Consider the following 21,686-nt stretch of genomic DNA (forward strand, 5'->3'; position numbering starts at 1 on the left):
CTTCTTTCAATCCTCCTGCTTTCCCTCCCTCACTCCCTCCTTTCTCTTTCCCTCGTTCTTTTCTGTGTATTCCACACACACCTAGAACGTAAGCTGCATGTGACTTTGTCTGTCCCGCCCAGTGCTGTGTCCCCAGGGCCTGTCTCACCTCCATTGACCACACACGGGCATGGGTGCCACCTTCCACCTTGCACCCGCTGCCTTTACCTTCTGTTCTCTGTCTCCCTAAATATCTCCCAGGGTCCTCTGAGCCTTCACCGTTCATTTCTCTGCCTGGCCTCAAACAGAAAACGTCAGGAGGGAAGCACACAGCTGCACAGGTCGTGCACCGAGACTCCTGCTGCCGGCACCTCCCCCAGCCTGGACTTTGGCTGTGTTTGTAGCCCTGTCCCAGCGCTCCGGGTGGGAATGGCAGGCTGCGTCCCTCTGCTCCAGGGCCTGGTCCTGGTCCTCGCCCTCCATCGTGCGGAGCCCTCAGGTAGGCATCTGGCTTACCTGTCTGTTGTGCCTGTGCTGTGTCTTTCTTGACTCGGTCCACGGTGGATTTGTAGATGAGGCTTTTTCCAGGAGCCAGAGGAGCCCTGAGTGCCCAGACTAGTCTTAATTCCCCTGAAAAAGCTGTTTGGATCTTTACCATTTGGTGACAAGTATTTGGGACATGATGGTGTCACTTGGGGTCCTCCCAAGAGATGCCCAAACGGAAAGAAGCCTGTGTGCAGGGGATTCAGCCGGGAAAGGTGGGGGAGAGGGGAGGGGGAAAGGCAGAGGAGTGGGGGGAGGCCTGGGTTGGGCATTGGACGAGGGGAGGGGGTGGGGCAGGCTGAGCCCAGACTGCAATGTGGGCAGAGAGAGCCTTGGCCAGGCCAGCCAGGAATGCCCAGTCTTGAGTCAGGAGACATAGCCAGGGAGCAGCCACCCTGCCTGCCTGCCACCCTTCTACCACCAGCCACTTCACTGAAGGAACGACATGGACTCCATTCTGACTCTGCCTGCACAGGCGTCCAGGAAAGCTGCAAGTCAAAACACCCAGCATCCCCGCTGGCCCCATGGTCTCCCGCTGGCCCTATGGTCTCCTGCCCTGAGAGGGTGATCCCCCCGCCCTGCCCTGCCCAGCACTTACCGTAGCCAGACTTAGCTGAGCCGCCCCTGCTGTAACCCTCAGCACCGAGAGAAAAGGAGGGAGGACGGGAAGGGCCTGGGCTTTGACCCTCCCGGAGAGGGAGAGAACATGCTTTGGGACCCTCAGGTGGGAAGAGGCTCCAGAGACCACTGCCGCGGGTCAACTCGTTTGCCTCCTCCTGGAAATCGCAGAGCCTGCTGCAATGTATACGTTTCTTCTTTATGTGTTTTATCAAGATGTTAAACGCTGCGCACAGAGGCAGCGCAGGAGCTGATGGCTCTTGGTCCCCAGTTCTCAGTACGGTGACCTCTGACCCCAGCTCGGCCTTCCTTCGCACTCAGACCCAAAACCCAGTTGGAGCCCTCCCTCCTCCACTTTCCTGACCGAGGCCCGTGGCCTCTCTGCAGAACCTTAGTGTATCCGCACTGATCCTGGGGCTGGTCCATTCACCCAGAGGATGAGGTGCTTGCCTACCTCGGGGGAGGGAGTAGCGGGGTGGCCCTGAGGCCCTCGCAGGCTGAGAGCCTGTGGGACGGACGGGGCTGGGGCTGGCGGCCGGCTGGGGAGGAAGCCAGGCAGCTCTGGAAAGCAGGGCCCTCGGTGCTCCCAGTCACCTGCCTTCTTGTCTCGTCTGTAGTATTTCTCCCGGCCTCCAAAGCAAACGACGTTCTGGTGAGGTGGAAGCGTGCGGGCTCCTATCTTCTGGAAGAACTCTTCGAGGGAAACTTGGAAAAAGAATGTTATGAAGAAATCTGTGTCTATGAAGAAGCAAGAGAAGTGTTTGAAAATGAAGTAGTCACTGTATGTACCCCCACCACAAACCACAGGCCTCCTCATTATTTAGACTTCTGCTGGCCCAGGGAGCATCATTTCTCAGAGATTAAGCTTAATTAATTAGCCTATTTACTTACCGATGAGGTTGACACAATCTCAGTTTTACAGATGAGGAAACAATTTAGAGAATCGACTTAATCCACCCTTCCCTACAGCAGTGAGTGGGGCCGGAAGTCAGCTCAGAGCCCACTGGACTCATTTCTTCAGGTCAGGCAAGGCCCACACACTGATCAGACACCCAACATACACGCCGCCCAGCCTGTGGTGGCTTTCAGAGAATTTCGTGCTTTTAATGGAGACTTAGTGGTTTCAATACCTTAAAAAAACTTGAAAACAGAAACGTCCTCTCTGGGATGCCACATAGGAAGAAAATCCTAATCCATGCTTGGGATTACATAAATGATTTTCTTCACATGTGACTGGGTGTGTGCTCTAAATAACACAAGTAACAATTTGCTATTTTATCTATTTATTTATTTATTTGTATTTTTTTGAGACGGAGTCTCACTGTGTCCCCCAGGCTGGAGTGCAGTGGTGTGATCTCAGCTCACTGCAAGCTCTGCTTCCCGGGTTCAAGTGATTCTCCTGCCTCAGCCTCCCAAGTAGCTGGGACTACAGGCACGCGCCACCACGCCTGGCTAATTTTTTTGTATTTTTAGTAGAGACGGGGTTTCACCATGTTGGCAGGATGGTCTCGATCTCTTGACCTTGCGATCCACCCGCCTCGGCCTCCCAGAGTGCTGGGATTACAGGCGTGAGCCACCGTTCCCAGCCTAAAGTTGATTCTTAATTAAATGTTGACCTGTTTCTCTAGTATAGTTAATGTTTTTAAAATTCTAGTTTCTTAAATACCTATCTATAAGAGAACTCTTATGAAATAGACCATTTTTAATATAACTCAGAGAAATCCCAAAGGCATGTGAAAAGTGTAAAAATTTTTCAAAGTATTTGGCCCTAAATTTCATTTTTCAAACTTCCTGGTAGAGAAAATTGTTTTTCATTTACTACTTAATGACATTATTCAAGTTGTTAGAAGTCCAAATACGATCTTGGGAGATACCATTTTTTATACATTTTCTTTCTAGGCTTCAAGTCTGAATAATTCTCCTAATTTTAGATACTCCTACCCCAAACTAAGCGTCCCCACTCCCTACACAGGTATATATCTTTAAAATTCAACTCGGTTTATAAAAAGTGAAAAGGTGATGTGACTTCTATATCATGTGCTTTTGTGGAGGGTGGCGTGGAGATTGGCCCTAGAAGGGAAGGGCCACGTTAGGGGCTGTGCGTGGTGGGTTTGTGCCATGTCATAGACTCTGGCCTTCCTCAAATAGGTGGTGGTAAGCACATGTTGAGTAATATATCTTACAGATACATTTAGTTACTATACATTTAACATAAACAAATAGGCTGTAAAACAGGAAAATTGTGCATTGTTTCAACCACTATTGTCCTATTAGGTGAATAAAATCAACATTTTCTTACCTTCAAGTTCATCTACAGGAAAGAATATAGAAAAACAAATATCCCATTTGTAACATTTTTATGTTTTAACTCTAAAGGATGAATTCTGGAGACGCTATAAGGGTAAGTGGTTTCCTTCGTCTCCTTGGAAGTATTAATTCCTCGGGATGAGGTGTGGGGTGGGCTTAGGATGCTTCACGACCCCAGCTCAGCGGATGCCGGGGTGGGCTTAGGACACTTCACGACCCCAGCTCAGCGGATGCCGGGGTGGGCTTAGGACGCTTCACGACCCCAGCTCAGCGGATGCCGGGGTGGGCTTAGGACGCTTCACGACCCCAGCTCAGCGGATGCCGGGGTGGGCTTAGGACGCTTCACGACCCCAGCTCAGCGGATGCCAGGGTGGGCTTAGGACGCTTCATTACCCCAGCTCAGCAGATGCCAGGGTGGGCTTAGGACGCTTCACGACCCCAGCTCAGTGGATGCCGGGGTGGGCTTAGGACGCTTCACGACCCCAGCTCAGCGGATGCCAAACCTCTGGCTCCAGGACCCACGATGTCTCTCCAGGGAAGGGCGCAGCTCTGACTCTCCCCAAGGACCAGGTCAGGAAGCCCCCGGGCTCTGCCACCAGGGCCACAGGCAGTGCCTGGTTTGTCTTGCCCAGTGTCTGGGTAGTTTCTGGGCACTCTGGGACATGGGCCACAGGCCAGGAGGGCCCCCCCGAGCAGCTCCTCCAGCCGCCTGGCTCCTGGGCTCCTGGGAAGCCTCATGCTGCAGCAGGGTCAGAACTCGTCTCAAATTTTGGAAAGTCATGGCCCCGATGGAGACTTTGGTTAGGAGACTCCTCCCGAGGGAGGACCTCTAGGTGGGCAACTGCAGAAGAGCATGGGACAGAAGTAACACAGATGGAGACCCACGGGGCTGGGGGAGGCCAGGGTAAGGACCCACCTGGGAATGAGTAAGCAAAGAGCTGCAGCCACCACCAGACAAGCACGGGGACAACTGGGCACAGAAGGAAGCGGGAGAGGCGGGGAAGGCCGGAGAAGGGCTGATGGGGCGGGACAGAGGGGACCGTGTGCGGACGAAGAAAGGGCGCCCAGCAGAGTGGGAGGCACTGGCAGCCAGGCCTTACATCCTGAGCGGGGAGCATCCTGGGGGCCAGGCGATGGCATGGGGAGCAGCATGAGCAGGCTCAGTCCCCGTCCCTGCCACCTCCCCCCCGTTCTCCTCCTGCTCAGGTCCCCGTCCCTGCCACCTCCCCCCATCCTCCTCCTGCTCAGGTCCCCGTCCCTGCCACCTCCCCCCATCCTCCTCCTGCTCAGGTCCCCGTCCCTGCCACCTCCCCCCCATCCTCCTCCTGCTCAGGTCCCCGTCCCTGCCACCCCCTGCCCCCCCGTCCTCCTCCTGCTCAGGTCCCCGTCCCTGCCACCCCCTGCCCCCCCGGTCCTCCTCCTGCTCAGGTCCCCGTCCCTGCCACCCCCTGCCCCCCCGTCCTCCTCCTGCTCAGGTCCCCGTCCCTGCCACCCCCTGCCCCCCCGTCCTCCTCCTGCTCAGGTCCCCGTCCCTGCCACCCCCTGCCCCCCCGTCCTCCTCCTGCTCAGGTCCCCGTCCCTGCCACCCCCTGCCCCCCCGTCCTCCTCCTGCTCAGGTCCCCGTCCCTGCCACCCCCTGCCCCCCCGTCCTCCTCCTGCTCAGGTCCCCGTCCCTGCCACCCCCTGCCCCCCCGGTCCTCCTCCTGCTCAGGTCCCCGTCCCTGCCACCCCCTGCCCCCCCGTCCTCCTCCTGCTCAGGTCCCCGTCCCTGCCATCCCCTGCCCCCCCGTCCTCCTCCTGCTCAGGTCCCCGTCCCTGCCACCTCCCCCCATCCTCCTCCTGCTCAGGTCCCCGTCCCTGCCACCTCCCCCCCGTTCTCCTCCTGCTCAGGTCCCCGTCCCTGCCACCTCCCCCCATCCTCCTCCTGCTCAGGTCCCCGTCCCTGCCACCTCCCCCCATCCTCCTCCTGCTCAGGTCCCCGTCCCTGCCACCTCCCCCCCATCCTCCTCCTGCTCAGGTCCCCGTCCCTGCCACCCCCTGCCCCCCCGTCCTCCTCCTGCTCAGGTCCCCGTCCCTGCCACCCCCTGCCCCCCCGGTCCTCCTCCTGCTCAGGTCCCCGTCCCTGCCACCCCCTGCCCCCCCGTCCTCCTCCTGCTCAGGTCCCCGTCCCTGCCACCCCCTGCCCCCCCGTCCTCCTCCTGCTCAGGTCCCCGTCCCTGCCACCCCCTGCCCCCTGGTCCTCCTCCTGCTCAGGTCCCCGTCCCTGCCACCTCCCCCCATCCTCCTCCTGCTCAGGTCCCCGTCCCTGCCACCTCCCCCCCGTCCTCCTCCTGCTCAGGTCCCCGTCCCTGCCATCCCCTGCCCCCCCATCCTCCTCCTGCTCAGGTCCCCGTCCCTGCCATCCCCTGCCCCCCCGTCCTCCTCCTGCTCAGGTCCCCGTCCCTGCCATCCCCTGCCCCCCCGTCCTCCTCCTGCTCAGGTCCCCGTCCCTGCCATCCCCTGCCCCCCCGTCCTCCTCCTGCTCAGGTCCCCGTCCCTGCCATCCCCTGCCCCCCCGTCCTCCTCCTGCTCAGGTCCCCGTCCCTGCCACCCCCTGCCCCCCGGTCCTCCTCCTGCTCAGGTCCCCGTCCCTGCCACCCCCTGCCCCCCGGTCCTCCTCCTGCTCAGGTCCCCGTCCCTGCCACCCCCTGCCCCCCCGTCCTCCTCCTGCTCAGGTCCCCGTCCCTGCCACCCCCTGCCCCCCGGTCCTCCTCCTGCTCAGGTCCCCGTCCCTGCCACCTCCCCCCATCCTCCTCCTGCTCAGGTCCCCGTCCCTGCCACCTCCCCCCCGTCCTCCTCCTGCTCAGGTCCCCGTCCCTGCCACCTCCCCCCATCCTCCTCCTGCTCAGGTCCCCGTCCCTGCCACCTCCCCCCATCCTCCTCCTGCTCAGGTCCCCATCCCTGCTCCACTCTGTCCTCCTCCTGCTCTGGTCCCTGTTCCTGTCACCCCACCCTCCTCCTGCTCAGGTGCTCAGGTCCCCGTCCCTGCTGCCACCCCCCACTCCATCCTCCTCCTGCTCAGGTCCCCATTCCTGTCACCACCCCCACCCTCCTCCTGCTCAGGTCCCCGTTCCTGTCACCACCACCCCAACCCCCATCCTCCTCCTGCAGGCGGCTCCCCGTGCATCTCCCAGCCCTGCCTCCACAATGGCTCTTGCCAGGACAGCATCTGGGGCTACACCTGCACCTGCTCCCCCGGCTATGAGGGCAGCAACTGCGAGCTGGGTGAGGCCCCGGCCGTCCCCTTCCCCCAAGGGCCTCCCTGGGCAGGTGGGCCTCACATCCTCGGCCAGAGTCCCAATGGGCCCCTCCTGGGGTGTAGCCACAAGGTGCCTGTGTGAACCGCAATTTGGCTCACCCCAGGGGATTCCTCTCATCCCAACCAGATTCTCCTCCAGAAACCACGCCGGGGGGCTGGCTGCATTCTGAGCTGCCCCTTCCAGACAGGCCCCCATACTTTTCATGGCAGGGGCCCCTCTCCTCCCCACCCCCACCTCAACCATTCACAATCTGCTCACAGGCTGGGGGGTCACACACAGGCGTCCTCAGTGCCAGACTCCCAGTGGGAGACTGCAGACAGGGAAGACGCAAAGCACATAAACAAATATCCTTAAATACCCGCCAAATGTCAGTGTCCATCATCGCCAACTACAGCAACAAGTGCGCTCTGTTCTCAGCACCACTGGTCAACTCGGAGCCCGTTTCTCTGGGGAAAACCTTCCTTCCAGCCCAGCCCTCTCCTCCGAAGTCCAGATTTCTGCTCCATCTGCCTCCTTGATGCCCCAGCTAATGCCTTCACAGACACCCCAAATTTACCACGTACCAAAGGGGGCTTTGACCTTCACCCACCATGTGCCCCTTTCTTAATCTTCTCCCTCTTGGTGGAAAGCCCCCATCCCAGCTGCTCAGCCACCACCGATGTCACACTAACCCCCTCCCATCCCACGTCCCCTCCTTGAAGAAGCAGCAATTTAAAGGGAATAGCCAATGCAAGCCGGCAGACAAAACAGGCACGTGGATTACAGTCCATGTGGAAAAAGGACAAATAGAAGTGTCATCACTCACGGAGTCTTTTTTTTTTTTTTTAATTTTTATTTTATTTTTGAGATGGAGTCTCGCTCTGTCGCCAGGCTGGAGTGCAGTGACGCGATGTCAGCTCACTGCAACCTTTTGCCTCCTGGGTTCAAGTGATTCTCCTGCCTCAGCCTCCCGAGTAGCTGGGACTACAGGCGCGCGCCACCATGCCTGGCTAATTTTTGTATTTCTAGTAGAGATGGGGTTTCACCATGTTGGCCAGGCTGGGCTCGATCTCCTGACCTCGTGATCCACCCACCTCGGCCTCCCAAAGTGCTGGGATTACAGGCATGAGCCACCGCGCCCGGCCTCACTCACGGAGTCTTTGTTCTACATGCACATTCCTGAAATACGTACATGTGGGAAACACTGACACAGAGGACAACGATCTGAAGAGAATGAGAACACATGGACCAACACACCAGAACTCTTGTGTGCAAGGCTGTGATAAAATGAACATGGACCAACACACAGAACTGTGTGCAAGGCTGTGATAAAATGAACATGGACCAACAGAACTGTGTGCAAGGCTGTGATAAAATGACTATTCCCAAGCTAGCATTTCTGGTTTTTTTTCCTTTTCAGCTAAAAATGAACGTCACCCAGAGCGGACTGATGGGTGTCAACACTTCTGCCTCCCAGGACAGGAATCCTACACGTGCAGCTGTGCTCAGGGCTACAGGCTTGGTGAGGACCACAAACGGTGTGTGCCCCACGGTGAGTGCTCAGACCACAGCGGCCTCCAGCTTCCAATGCCAGCGACCCTGTCCACATCCTCCTTCCTTCTGTAGTACTGGGTGAAGCCCGCGGATCTGTGATAAGCAGTTGCCACGACTCCGAAGGTGGTCCGCGTCTCCACGCTGGAGCAATGGCCATGCTAGAAAGTGCAGTTTCTGTCACTAGTGCTTGCTCGGACCACTCTGAGCTAAACCATGAGTGCCGTGAGGGGTGGTTTAACTCCAGTCTGTGTGTCTGTGAATCACTGCACATTCATCAGCATTAAGGATAAGATTATAATGGTTAGTACCATAGATGGAATTATGCAACGGTTAACACCATAGACAGAGTCCGATATTCGCTGAGAAGGCGCTGATTTTCATTCTCATGTTGCTGCCGCAAATGCAGACCAGTGTGCCTGCGGGGTGCTGACCTCCGAGAAGCGTGCACCGGATCTACAGGACCTCCCGTGGCAGGTAACAGAGCGCTCTCCGCGTGCTTCAATTTATTGTTACGACTTTCACCTCACTTGTCATTTCCTAAATAGAAATGTTAACAACTAAGTGCATCGGGCATCCTGACTTTGATGGGCTACTGACTGCACTGACCAACCTCTATTCACACTTCCAACCATGTTCTAATGCCGAGTTCGTAACTAATACAAAAGGACAGCATTATCTACAGCCCCCAAGACCTTTCCTCTGCAGTTCCAAACTGTTACCAATGTCATTTTCTCAGAACATAAGCATCTCAAAATCTCTGCTCTCGGCTGCTGGCCTGGCATTCTAGCTTTGTTACTTTGTTCACTAAATTTCTCTAGTTTGGCATTCATTTTTGTTCTCCTTTTCCCCTCCTTGGCTGGTTTAGAAGTTAACCATTCATTTGTTTTTGGTTTGTTTTTTTGAGATGGAGTCTCAATCTGTCACCCAGCCTGGAGTGCAGTGGTCCAGTCCTGGCTCACTGCAACCTCTGCCTCCTGGGCACAAGCGCTTTCCCTGCCTCCACCTCCTGAGTAGCTGGGATTACAGGAATGCGCCACCACACCCGGCTGATTTTTATATTTTTAGTAGAGACAGGGTTTCGCCATGTTGGACAGGATGGTCTCGAACGCCTGACCTCAAGTGACCCACCCGCCTTGGCCTCCCAAAGTGCTGGGATTACAGGTGTGAGCCACCACGCCTGGCCTCATCATTCACTTTCTGTTTACTTAATGGTCACTCTTGACACATAAACATCCATATTTAGCACAAGTAGTCAGCTATTTCTCCCTCCTCAGGCTAATTCCCAGCACCTCATTCTGGGTCCATTTGCTGTCTGGCCAGTATTTTATTCTTTTCTTGCTTTCTGTATATCTTCACAAAATAGATATTACGATTTTTGTTATTATGGTTTTATACCACCCACACTGGCTTTGATTTACTTACCTCATTTTCCACTTTCCTTGCCTTTCAGGCCTCTAACACAATTATCTCCTTCTGCCTGAGTATATCCTTCAGAACAGCCTTGTCCAATAGAAATGCAATGTAAACCACATAATTTAAAATTTTCTAGTAGCCACAATAATGTAAGTAAAAGCATGTGAAATTTTGATATTTTATTTAACCCAAATATGTGTCATTATTTCCCCATGTAATGAATATAAACATTATTGAGGTTATTTGCCTTTTTCCTTTACACTGAATCTTTGGAATCTGGTGTGAATTTACACTGAGGTGCAGCCCTCGTGTCCACAATGCTCCGTACCCGAGTGTGGCTGCCGTGTGGATGGCACAGCCTCAGGGGCCCCCCTTGTGAGTAATAAGCCCCTTCAGTTTCACCTGACTCTTACAAGACAGCTGTGCCCAGCCCACTCACTCTGGCAGTCGTGTGGACTGGCAGAGAACAGGATGGAGCTCAAGGACTTGAAGCCACCCAGCTCCAAGGTGGAAAGGAAGAAACCGAAGGGAGGCAAAGCAGACGGAGTGATAGAAGGCGGGGATGGAAGCGGGAATGGTCTATCACCAGCTTTGCAAACTTCCTCTCAATCTTTTATCACTTTTCCTGCCCAAGCTTTCTAAGACAGTTCTTCCTATTGCTGTCTGCCCCATGAGTGCGCTGAGGGTCGGTACTTGGGAGGCCCAGAGTGCAGTGGTCCTCCATAGGCAGGGACAGGGTCTGGCTCTACCACCTGCAGGCTGTCTCCAGCTTCCCAGCTTACCCAAGGGAAGACAGGGCGCGGTTCTAGTCTGCAACCGTAGCACTCATACCAGCAAGGCTAAGAGACATACAACCAGGGGGGAGGCATTCTCTAAACACAGCGGGTGTGTTTAAGACAGAGGACACTGACTTAGGCAGGCTACATACTATTAGATTTTTTACTTCAGTATTCGAAATTGTTCTGAAGTTATTTCACTGAATATATGGAATTTTCCTAAAACAAACTTTGAAAAGGAGAATGATTAAGTGACCTAGCAGGATATAGGGTTGAAGATTATCTTTAGAACTTCCTTGTTTCTTACATCCTAGGGAAGAGGCATTACTACAAGTCTGGCAGACTCTGATGGCGCAAGTGCCGTCTTCTCTCCAACTTGGTTTTATCCCCTTTAAAGTGAGGATCTCACCCCTAGAGTTGCAGTGAGGATTACAGATAATGTTCTTGACTTATGGTAGGTATTCAACAAGTGGCAGCTATTATTCATAAACACACGAGGAGTTCCAGGAACGACGCCACGGTAAAGTTGGAAAAACACTTTCTCACTTGGCTCAGCATTTTGCATTAGACGGTTGAAAACTGCAACACTTAACACTTCCAGAGCCAGTACCCGTGCTATGTGGGCACATGCTTTATTTCATTTAATCTTTCAAACAACTTCTCGTTTTCTCCTTTTGTATCCCTGGTAATATTATTTGCTCTAAAATCCCCTTTGTCTGATATTGATATAGACACTTTAGCTTTCCAATTATTAGTGTTAGCATGACTTATCTTTTTCCAATCTTCTACTTTTAACCTATTTGTATTTTTATAAAGTGCATGTTTAAAAAATAAATAAGGTACATGTTTTATAGGTAGTATATAATTGGCTTTCATTTTTATCCAGTGTGAAAAACCTCTGCCTTTTAATTGGGGTATTTAGGCCATTTTACATTTATTGTAATTGTTGATATGTTTATGGTTAAAGCTATCATCTTGCTATCTTTTATTTTTCTTATCTGTTCTTTTCCTCTTTTTCTGCCTTCTGTTAGATTAACTACATATTGTTATGATTCTGTTTTCTCTCCTTTGTTGGTTTATCATCTCTGGTTCTTTGTTGGCGGTTGCTTCACAGTTTGGAGAATACATCTTTACCCTATCACAGTCCACTCCACTTTCGCCGACGCCACATCCGCTCGCTGTAGCATGAGTCCTTACAGCAATCATGCCCCATTCCTCCCCTCCTGACCTGGGTGCTGGTTTTGGCATAGGTCTTACATCTACAGATGTTATAAATGCCACTCTATACTTCCATTATTTTTGTTTAAACAGTATCCTGTAAAGAAGTTTAAAGAATAAGGAAAAAAACCTTACATATATAGTGGAATGCGGATAAATATTTAATGGGATGTCATAACCTTTTCCAGTGTTCCTTGCTGCTTTGTGTAGATCCAAGCCTCCCTCTGGTATTGTTTTCCTCCTGCCTAAAGGGCCCCTTTGATATCTGCTGTGCTGTGAGGCGTCTGGGGAAGCAGCCTTCTTGCGTTTGTCTGGAGGAGTCTTTGTTCATCTTCATCTATGAAAGGCATTGCGTCTGGCGCAGAGTCCCAGGCTGGCAGCAGTCCTCTCCTCTCTGCACTTGGGCCTGCCCCACTGCCTTCCTGTCTGCCTCATGCCACAAGATGGCTCCCATCACCCTGCTGCTGTTCCTCACATGTCCTTACCTGTGGCACTTTTAAGATTTTAAATGCTTTTTAACTTTCTAAGATTTCCTCTATCATGGATTTTGAATTTAATTATACTGTGTATTGTTTTCATGTTTCTTGCACATAGGGTTTGTTGAGATTCTTGTATTTGTGGGCTACTAGCACTTGTCAAATTTGAAAAATATTTGGTCATAATTTTCTTTTCTTTTTTTTGAGACAGGGTCTCGCCCTATTGCCTGTGCTGGAGTGTAGTGGTGTGATCATGGCTCACTGCAGCCTCAACCTCCTGGGTTCAGGTGATCCTCCCACCTCAGCCTCTCGAGTAGCTGGGACCACAGGTGTGCACCACCACACACAGCTAATTTTTAAATTTCATGTAGAGATGGGGTCTTGCTATGTTGCTCAGGCTGGTCTCAAACTCCTGGGCTCAAGCAATCCTTCCACCTCAGCCTCCCAAAGTGCTGGGATTATAGGCGTGAGCCACCATGCCTGGCCCATTATTTTCAGATTTTTTTTTCTCTCCTCCTTCTCCCTGCTCTGTTTTGGGACTCTAATTACATGTATCTTAAGCTGTTTGAAATCCCATAGCTCAGAGATGGTCTGTTCATTTTTCAAAAATCTCCGTTCTCTCCGTGTTTTACTTTTGATAGTTTCTGTTGTGATGCCTTCAAGGTCATCAATCTGTTCTTCTGCAATGTCTAATCTGCCATTCATCCTGGCCGGTGGATGTTTAACCTCATACATTGTAGCTGTCATCCAAAAATTTAATTTAGGTTTTTAAAAGTACGTATTTTTGTCTCTACTTAACTTTTTGAACATTTGGACTACAGTTACAATCACTGTTTAATTGTCCTTGTCTACTAATATCTGTCAGTGCTGACTCAGTTTTGGGAGATTTTTCTTCTCATTATGGGTCACATTTTCCTGTTTGTATGCCGTAATGGATTTCCAGACATTGTGAATTTTATCCTGTTAGGTGCTGAATATTTTGTGCTCTATACATACACTTGGATATTGTCCTAGGACACAGTTAAGTTGGAAATACTTTCATCCTTTGGCACATTGCTCTTAAGATTTGTCAGTAGGACCAGGGCAGCGCTCAAGTCTAGAGCTAGTTATTCTGACTACTGAAGTGAAACCCTTCTATGCATCCTGCCCCGTGCCCCACTGAGTCAGGGATGTTTTAACTCAGCTGGTGGAAGCAATTGCTATTCCCAGCTTGTGCGAGTGTCTAGCACAGGTCCCTCTCACACTCTTGGGTGGTTCTTACCCAGCCATAATTAGTCTCCACGTACACGTGATCACCACTGCTCTGCTGAAAACTGCTAGGCATGTGGCCATCCTCCAGCATTCTCTACCAAGCTCTCTCCTCTGCTGGACTCTGTTCTGCAGGACTCTGTTCTGCAAACTCCAGCCACTGTGGCCTCCCTGGGCTCTCAGCTTTCTCTCTTCAATTTAGGGAGTCAGCGGGGCTCCAACTGAGATGCCCCGTCCTGCTCTACGCCATGGAAATTCTGGACAGTAGCTGAGACCGTTGTTTCTTGGGGATTACGATTCCTGAAAACCATCATTCCATAGATTTTGTCAATTTTTTGCTTCAGGTGGGAGGGTAAATCTGATCACTGTTACTTCACCTGGGCCGAAAGGGGAAGTGCCGGCCCCATTTAATCCCTAAGCAAATAAAAGCTTAGATTGTCAACAATTCGTTAACAATCCTGTAGCCATTTGAGTGCTGGGGCAAGAATCAAATACGGCTGTCTGCCTTTGGCTGTGGGCGGGGGGGGGGGGTCCATATCCCTATCCACCCTATCCAGTAGACTTTACTGCCCCTAATCCTGCAAATTGTCACCAGCTATTTATTGTCTGTTTTGATTTTTAAAGGTAAAGTTAACAAATTCCGAAGGAAAAGACTTCTGTGGTGGTGTTATAATCCGGGAAAATTTTGTACTGACAACAGCAAAATGTTCACTGTTACACAGGAATATTACTGTAAAAACATGTAAGTATTTTATCATGAGTTTTTATAAAACCACATTGGAAATACACTATCCTATGTAAGAATGAAATGAAAAATTTAAAACTGGACTGTTTCTAATGCAACATAGAACTGAATTTACTGTCAATAAAACTGAGATACTTATCAACTCAGGAAGCATATGTAAAATACCAGCAGAAGCCTGGGCCCAGCGACAGGCAAGTGCTAACTCACACTCAGCAAGGGAGGAAATCACAGCCTACATAAGGATGACTTCATTTCCCACTGAAATTGAGCAGTTGTGGCATAAGAGATGGATAATTGGCTAAAAATCGGAAGAATGGGGCTCGAATCCCCCAGCGGTTGAGACCTCAGGCTGAGGCAGTGGCCTTCTCATCGGCTTATCTGTGCCTATTTCTTTTTTTTTTTTTTGAGACAGAGTCTCACTCAATCCCTCAGGCTGGAGTGCAGTGGCATGATCCAGGCTCACTGCAACCTCTGCGTCCTGGGTTCAAGCGATTCTCATGCCTCAGCCTCCCAAGTAGCTGGGATTACAGGCGCCTGCCACCGTGGCCAGCTAATTTCTTTGTATTTTTGTAGAGATGGGGTTTCACCATGTTGGCCAGGCTGGTCTCGAACTCCTGACCACAGGTGATCCGCCTGCCTTGGCCTCCCAAAGGCTGGGATTACAGGCGTGAGTCACTGCACCCAGCCACGTGCCTATTTCCTTATCTGTCCAAACACACAATAGTTTCTACCCCATCGGGAGGCGGCAAAGTTCCATATTAACCTGTCAACATGCTCTATAATGACTCTGAAGAACCTCAAAATAAGTATGTTTTTACTCTTCATCCTTTTTTTTTTTTCTTTGAGACAGAGTCTCACTCTGTCGCCAAGGCTGGAGTGCTGTGGCACGACCTCGGCTCACTGCAACCTCCACCTCCTGGTTTCAAGCGATTCTCCTGCCTCAGCCTCCCGAGTAGCTGGGACTACAGGCGTGCACCACCATATCCCACTAATTTTTTGTATTTTTAGTAGAAACGGGGTTTTGCTATGTTGGAAAAGCTGGTCTTTACTCCTGGCCTTAAGTGGTCGACCTGCCTTGGCCTCCCAAAGCGCTGGGATTACAGATGTGAGCCACTGTGCCTGGCCCTTAAATATTTTTCAGTCAACAAAATAACGTGAAAACCACTTCTCAACAGCCAATGTTTGACTGGCCTGGAGAAGTTCCACATCACTGCTTCCTGCTTTTTAATCATTTCACCACACCCCACTGCACTCCAAAACAGAAGAACTAACCTTGACTGTTTTTAAAGGCTGTGGCACTTGGTTGCAATCGTGCAATCTGTGAGTGGCCTTTCTGTCCGCAGAAAGGCACAGTGTCCACACCACGGGGCAGTGAGCCTGCGGGTCCCCCAGGGCCGGTCTCTCCCTCCTCACGTGGCTCCCTGAGAAGCTCGTTTCTGAGCATAATGTCCCCTTGAAAATCAGACTGGAAAGAACTGGCGATTGTTCATGATTTCAGATTTTAACAGAACGAGCCAAGACCCGCTGATGATCAAGATAACGCACGTCCATGTGCACATGCGGTACGACGCGGACTCGGAGGAGAATGACCTGTCACTGCTGGAGCTGGAGTGGCCCATCCAGTGCCCAGGTGCGGGGCTCCCCGTGTGCACCCCTGAGAAAGACTTCGCTGAGCACCTCCTCATCCCACGCACCAGGGGCCTCCTCAGCGGCTGGGCACGCGATGGCACTGACCTGGGCAACTCGCTGACCACGCGGCCTGTCACACTTGTGGAGGGGGAGGAGTGTGGGCAGGTCCTGAATGTGACTGTCACCACCAGGACCTACTGTGAGAGAAGCAGCGTGGCGGCCATGCACTGGATGGAGGGAAGTGTGGTCACCAGAGAACACAGAGGCTCCTGGTTCCTCACGGGGGTCCTGGGCTCGCAGCCAGTAGGAGGGGAGGCTCACATGGTCCTTGTCACCAAGGTCTCCAGGTACTCACTCTGGTTTAAACAGATCATGAACTAACTGAAACTCAGCTAGCCAGAATGAACAACACAACCGGAAGCGGGATTCCAAGCTGGCACTGCCACCGTGGAGGGCGCTGAAACTTCATCACACACTGAGAGGCCGTCACAGCCCCAGACCACCCGCTCGGCCCACGCAGCAGCAGAGCCGCTGTTTGCTGGGTTGTTTACCGAGCACTGTGACCTTTCTTTCCCTGGAACTCTTTATCTCAATAGAGACCTTAAAAGAAAACATGAGATACGTTAAATAATAAAATAAGATAATCTGTCAGTCATAAAGCAGCCTGGTTTCCAGAAATTCTTTCCTTCTCCAAGTCCAGTGTTCCCTGTGCTCAGGGAATAGCCACCCCAGCCTGCACACTGGTGAGTGTGTTCTGGTGCAGAAGCGACAACAATCTCCGGTTACAGCAGAAAGTGACCTCCTCTGTTGGTTTACCAATTGCCACTGTGACTGAGGACCATGGCTCAGTGCAGAAGCAGCCACTAGAAGCAGGTTGGCAATGGAGGAGAATGACCCTGTGGGTATCCCAGAGAGGCAGCATTAGAGGAAAGGGCCAGAGAGCATGAGAGAGGCTGAGGAGGAACGCCGGCGTCTCACGGGGTTGTGCACCCGCCCTTCTCTGGGAGGGTTCCCACGGAAGGTTCCGGGGCCCGAAGTCAGGGCTGAGCACTGAGACCCAGCTCTCTACTCGTCCCACCAGGTGGCTCTTGGACAACTGTTCCACCTCTTCATGCCTCAGGGTCGCCCAGGGTAGAATCCCAGCACCTCACCAATGGGCTGATGGGCAGCTAGGGCAACGCCCAGCACTGTTGTGGCTGGAGTGTGTGTCCCTTCAAAACTCCAAAATTGGAACTTACCCCAAGATGATGATATGGGGAGGTGGGGCCCTTGGGAGGTGACTAGGCCATGAGGGCTCTGCCAGCCCCTTCCATCTCTTCTCCCATACGAGGACACTGCAGTGAGGTGCTACCCTGGAGACAGAGAGCCCTCAGCAGACACCAAATCTGCCGGCACCCAGATCTTGAACTTCCCAGCCCCCAGATCTGTGAGAAATGAGTTTCTGTTATCACCCAGTCCATGGTATTTTGTAGAACAGACCAGGACAGCACATGCTGAATCACAGTAAACACCTGCTGTCATGAAGGCTGCAGCTGCAATGCAAGTACCAAAGACAGAGCTGCAGTCCAGCCCCCAGTGAAACGTCCTTGGAGACTGGAGCTCCTAGCAGGGTCTGAATTTGCACTGAAATGGACAGAAATGGCATAAATGTTCACATTTTAACTCTGACTTAGTTAAGGAAGGGGCACAGCTGCTTCTCCACCAGTGTCCTTGAGTGACACAGAGCAGAGCATTGTTGAAGAGCAGAGAGGACTTTTAAAAAGAGGAATTAAAAATGTAGGTGGACAAATATTCTCTTGAGTTCAGAACAATTTACACATAACTTGGGTTTTTAAGCCTTACTGTTCTTCAGCACACTCTCTTTCATTTATGCTTTAACCCCAGAATTAAACTTTTCTCCAACCTGTAGATGAAATGGCCCATTTCTCTGAAAGGTCCTTGGCAAAAAGCAACACTGTAATTTAAGGCAAATTAATGGGGGAGGCAGTTTAAAATTCACTAGGGTGAATTTTAAAGTCTTAGTGAAGTTTGGTTGTATTATTCTCAAACTACAATAAGGTAAGTAAGTCACTGCTTTAAATGCCTACTAATGATTTTAAAATCAGCTAATGAACATGGCAGGCTTTCTGTACATAATGCTGCAGAAATGTCTGCAATCTTGCTTCTGGTACTTCTATTACAAATTTGGATTTACTAGAGTGGAAGCCCTGCTTGAAAACTATTCCAGGCCAGGCGCAGTAGCTCACGCCCGTAATCCCAGCACTTTGGGAGGCTGAGGCGGGCGGATCACGAGGTCAGGAGTTCGAGACCAGCCTGACCAACATGGTGAAACTCCATCTCTACTAAAAATACAAAAAAAAAAAAAATCTTTGCCAAGTGTGGTGGCTCACGCCTGTAATCCCAGCTACTCAGGAGGCTGAGGCAGGAGAATCACTTGAACCCGGGAGGCAGAGGTTGCAGTAAACCGAGATCATGCCACTGCACTCCAGCCTGGGCAACAGAGCGAGACTCCATCTCAAAACAAAAAACAAAACAAAACAAAAACCTATTTCAAACACAGCTGGGCAGAGGCAAAGCATATGAAGACCCTCCCTGCATAATGGTGAAATCTGTGAAATCAGGAACAATCAGAGAAAGCTACAGGCCCAGATTGTCAGCAGAGACATGAGGGGCCTTCAAAATGAAGTAACTACTCTACTGGCATTTAATGACATGCTTAGAAACTACACCATAAACAAATCTAACGAAACAGTAAAACTCAAGAAAAGGGAAGCTAGCTATGATGACTGTTTTTCTTGTTTTTTGAGACAGGGTCTCTGTCTGTCGCCCAAGGCTGGAGTGCAGGGCATGATCCTAGCTCATAGTGGGCTCAACTTCCTGGGCTCAATTGACCCTCCCACCTCAGCCTCCTGACTACAGGTGTGCACCACCATGCCCAGCTAATTTTTGCATTTTCTGCAGAGATGGATTTTGCCATATTGCCCAGGCTGGTCTCGAACTCCAGGGCTCAAGCAATCTACTGGCCTCAGCCTCCCAAAGTGCTGGTATCATAAATGTGAGCCACCACGTCCAGCCTGTGATGATGTTTTAAAAGGGCCAAACTAGTTCACACTTGGGCAGAGATTATTAAGTCCAATATTTGAATCCATGCAAACACACTGATACATGCCCATGTGTACGCCCGTGGACTTGAATGCTGCCATGCTGGACACAGGCCTTGACGCTGCGTCTCCACCCAAATTCCATCTTGCATTGTAATCCCCACGTGTGGAGAAGTGATTGGATCACGGGGGCGGTTCCCCCATGCTGTTCTCGTGATAGTGAGGGCGTCTAACGAGAGCTGATGGTTTTAAAAGTGGCAGTTTTGCTCATGCTCACTTCCCCTTCCGCCATGATTGTAAGTTTCCTGAGGCCCCCCGAGTCATGTGGAACTGTGAGTCCATTAAACCTCTTTCCTTTACATATTACCCAGTCTCGGGCAGTTCTTTATAGCAGCGTGAGAACGAACTGACAGAGGCCTGAAGACCAAGAGGTAAACGTAAGGACACCTACACTGAGGTTGTTTCTTTCATCGCTAAGAATAACCATCCAATTACCTTAAAGTATCAATCCTTGACTTTAGGTGTCACTATGGACGGTTCAATACGTTACCCAGAAATGTTGACAAACCTGAGCTTTCCACCGCTATTACATCCAGAATGAAATTCAGGTATGCTGGCAGAAATTCCAATATTCAAATTACTGTAAGAAAATCATTTAAATCAAAAGTTGAAGGATGTTCAAGGCCCATGCAGAGCAGCAGGGAAGATCAGATTTCCGTACCCAACACTGCAAGAGAACGGGGCCCCACTGGACACATGGGTAGCTAGAAAACAGATGCAGCGCCCAAAGCCTCCGCCGGCATGAGTTTGCTCCGTGTCTGCCCCACAGGACATAGGAGGCACTTGTCACGACTGCCAGCGCTGAGGACCTTGCTGCTGCTGGGGAGCAGCTACGTAGGTCAAGAGGATCCTTGGCATGAACTCCACAGGCACAGGCGCTTGCCTTCGTGCATTCATCTCTCGTGTGTACGTGTGGCAGTCCACGGCTGGAATCCGGGTGTGACTTAGGAGAGCAGGGCATAAAAGAGATCTGGCTTCCCTGGCTCTACTGGGATCTGCGCTCCCAGAATCCAGCTCCCTACGTGTGGAGAGAAACAGGGGAGCCCACCCACAGCCCTGCTGAGCTCCAGGTGAGAGCCCGGGCCAATACACGGGAATGAGTCACCTTCAAAGAGGCCCATTCGGGCCCCAGAAGAGCCCGCAAACTTCCCCGCCCAGCCCGGAAGAAACTGCAGACCTGCAGATGTAGGAGCGAGCTAAGGAGTGCTGCTGAAGCCCTGGGGCAGCTCCTGCATCCCGGGGAACCTGAGGAAGGAGCCACACAAAGTGAGTCCTGCGCTGCGCGGCCCGGAGAGAGAGAAAGAGGGATTCACACTTTGTAGAATAGCCTCTCCTTGAACAAGCAGCTTTCAAATGTAGTAACTTTGCAAAGATGAGCTCTTATAGTTTGTGTTCTTCTTTAGTAAATTTTTTATAAACGGGGAAATGTGCATACTCTGAAAAATGGCAGTGCTGGGGACTAAACTGTGTCCCCCAAATTTCTTACATTGAAGTCCTAGCCCCAATGTGACTGTATCTGGAGGTAAGGTCTTCAGGGGGTAACTAAGGCTAAATGTGGTCATAAGGGTGAGGTCCTAACCCGACAGAACTGTGGCCTTATAAGAGGAAGAGAGCCAGGTGTGGTAGCACATGCCTGTCATCCCAGCACTTTGGGAGGCCGAGGCGGGAGAATTGCTTTAGCCCAGGTGTTCCAGACCAGCCTGTGCAATACTAGCAAGACCCTGTCTCTACAAAAAATAAAAAAATTAGTTGGGTGTGGTGGCATGCACCTGTGGTCCCAGCTACTTGGGAGGCTGAGGAGGGAAGATCACTTGAGTCTCGGAGGTCGAGGCTGTAGTAAGCACTGACTGCACTGCCGCACTCCAGCCTGGGTGACAGAGCGAGGTCCTGTCTCAAAAAAGGAGGGAGAGAGTCATCTCTATGTGTACCATCTCTAGCATGGCAAGAATACCACCTTATTCTTAAGTGTGCAACTCAGAAGAGAGCCCTCCCCAGAAGCCGACCGTGCTGGCAACCCCATCTCAGTCAGACCTCCAGCCTCTAGAACTGTGAGGAAATACATTCCTGTTGCTTAAGCTGCCTGTGGTATTCTGTGATGGCAGCCCCAACAGCCCAATGTGAGTGGCCCAACTTAGCGACTGTCAACCTCGCCGTGGTGCCGAAGGGACGCACTCAGGGGCAGCCATGCCTCAGTGTCCACGCAGCCCTTCGGTTTCCACTCTCAGTGCAGCACTCGGTAAGCTACACGAGGTATTTACACTTTTATTTTTATTTATTTATTTTTTTGAGACAGAGTTTCGCTCTTGTTGCCCAGGCTGGAGTGCAATGGCATGATCTCGGCTCACTGCAACCTTTGCCTCCCGGGTTCAAGCGATTCTCCTGCCTCAGCCTCCTGAGTAGCTGGAATTACAGGTATGCACCACCACGCCCGGCTAATTTTGTATTTTTAGTAGAGACGGGGTTTCTCCATGTTGGTCAGGCTGGTCTCCAACTCTCAATCTCAGGTGATCTGCCTGCCTTGGCCTCCGAAAGTGCTGGGATTACAGGCGTGAGCCACTGCGCCCAGCATCTACACTTTATTATAAAATAAAATCGGCTTTGTGTTTGATTTTGCCTAAGTGGAGGCTTCTGAGTATGTTAAGGAAGGCTAGAGTGAGCCATAATGTTTAGTAGCAGGTGTATTAAATGTATTTTCAATTTAAGATGGTTTTTTAAAAGAAAATTTTTTTTTAACCAACAAA

The 21,686-nt window shown here is 51.5% G+C and overlaps 1 protein-coding gene across 1 annotated transcript; it reads left to right on the forward strand.

The window, feature by feature from the left end:
- The first annotated feature begins 154 nt into the window (after positions 1-154).
- PROZ (protein Z, vitamin K dependent plasma glycoprotein) lies at positions 155-16,446 on the forward strand. Its single transcript, XM_008957497.6, has 8 exons — positions 155-478; positions 1,758-1,921; positions 3,517-3,541; positions 6,598-6,711; positions 8,146-8,277; positions 8,686-8,753; positions 14,035-14,152; positions 15,654-16,446. Exons 1-8 carry the CDS (start codon positions 409-411, stop codon positions 16,163-16,165), a joined length of 1,203 nt encoding a protein of 400 aa, XP_008955745.4. The 5' UTR covers positions 155-408; the 3' UTR covers positions 16,166-16,446.
- Positions 16,447-21,686: the final 5,240 nt, after the last annotated feature.

Source organism: Pan paniscus, chromosome 14, assembly GCF_029289425.2.
Source record: "Pan paniscus chromosome 14, NHGRI_mPanPan1-v2.0_pri, whole genome shotgun sequence".
Taxonomy (NCBI): domain Eukaryota; kingdom Metazoa; phylum Chordata; class Mammalia; order Primates; family Hominidae; genus Pan; species Pan paniscus.

Bases quoted from the DNA above. Each gene is read 5' to 3' on its own strand.
- PROZ (XM_008957497.6), top strand. From the start codon at position 409: ATGGCAGGCTGCGTCCCTCTGCTCCAGGGCCTGGTCCTGGTCCTCGCC. The intron at 8,754-14,034 runs GTAACAGAGCGC...TGATTTTTAAAG, and splicing joins TACAGGACCTCCCGTGGCAG to GTAAAGTTAACAAATTCCGA. The intron at 14,153-15,653 runs GTAAGTATTTTA...TCATGATTTCAG, and splicing joins GAATATTACTGTAAAAACAT to ATTTTAACAGAACGAGCCAA.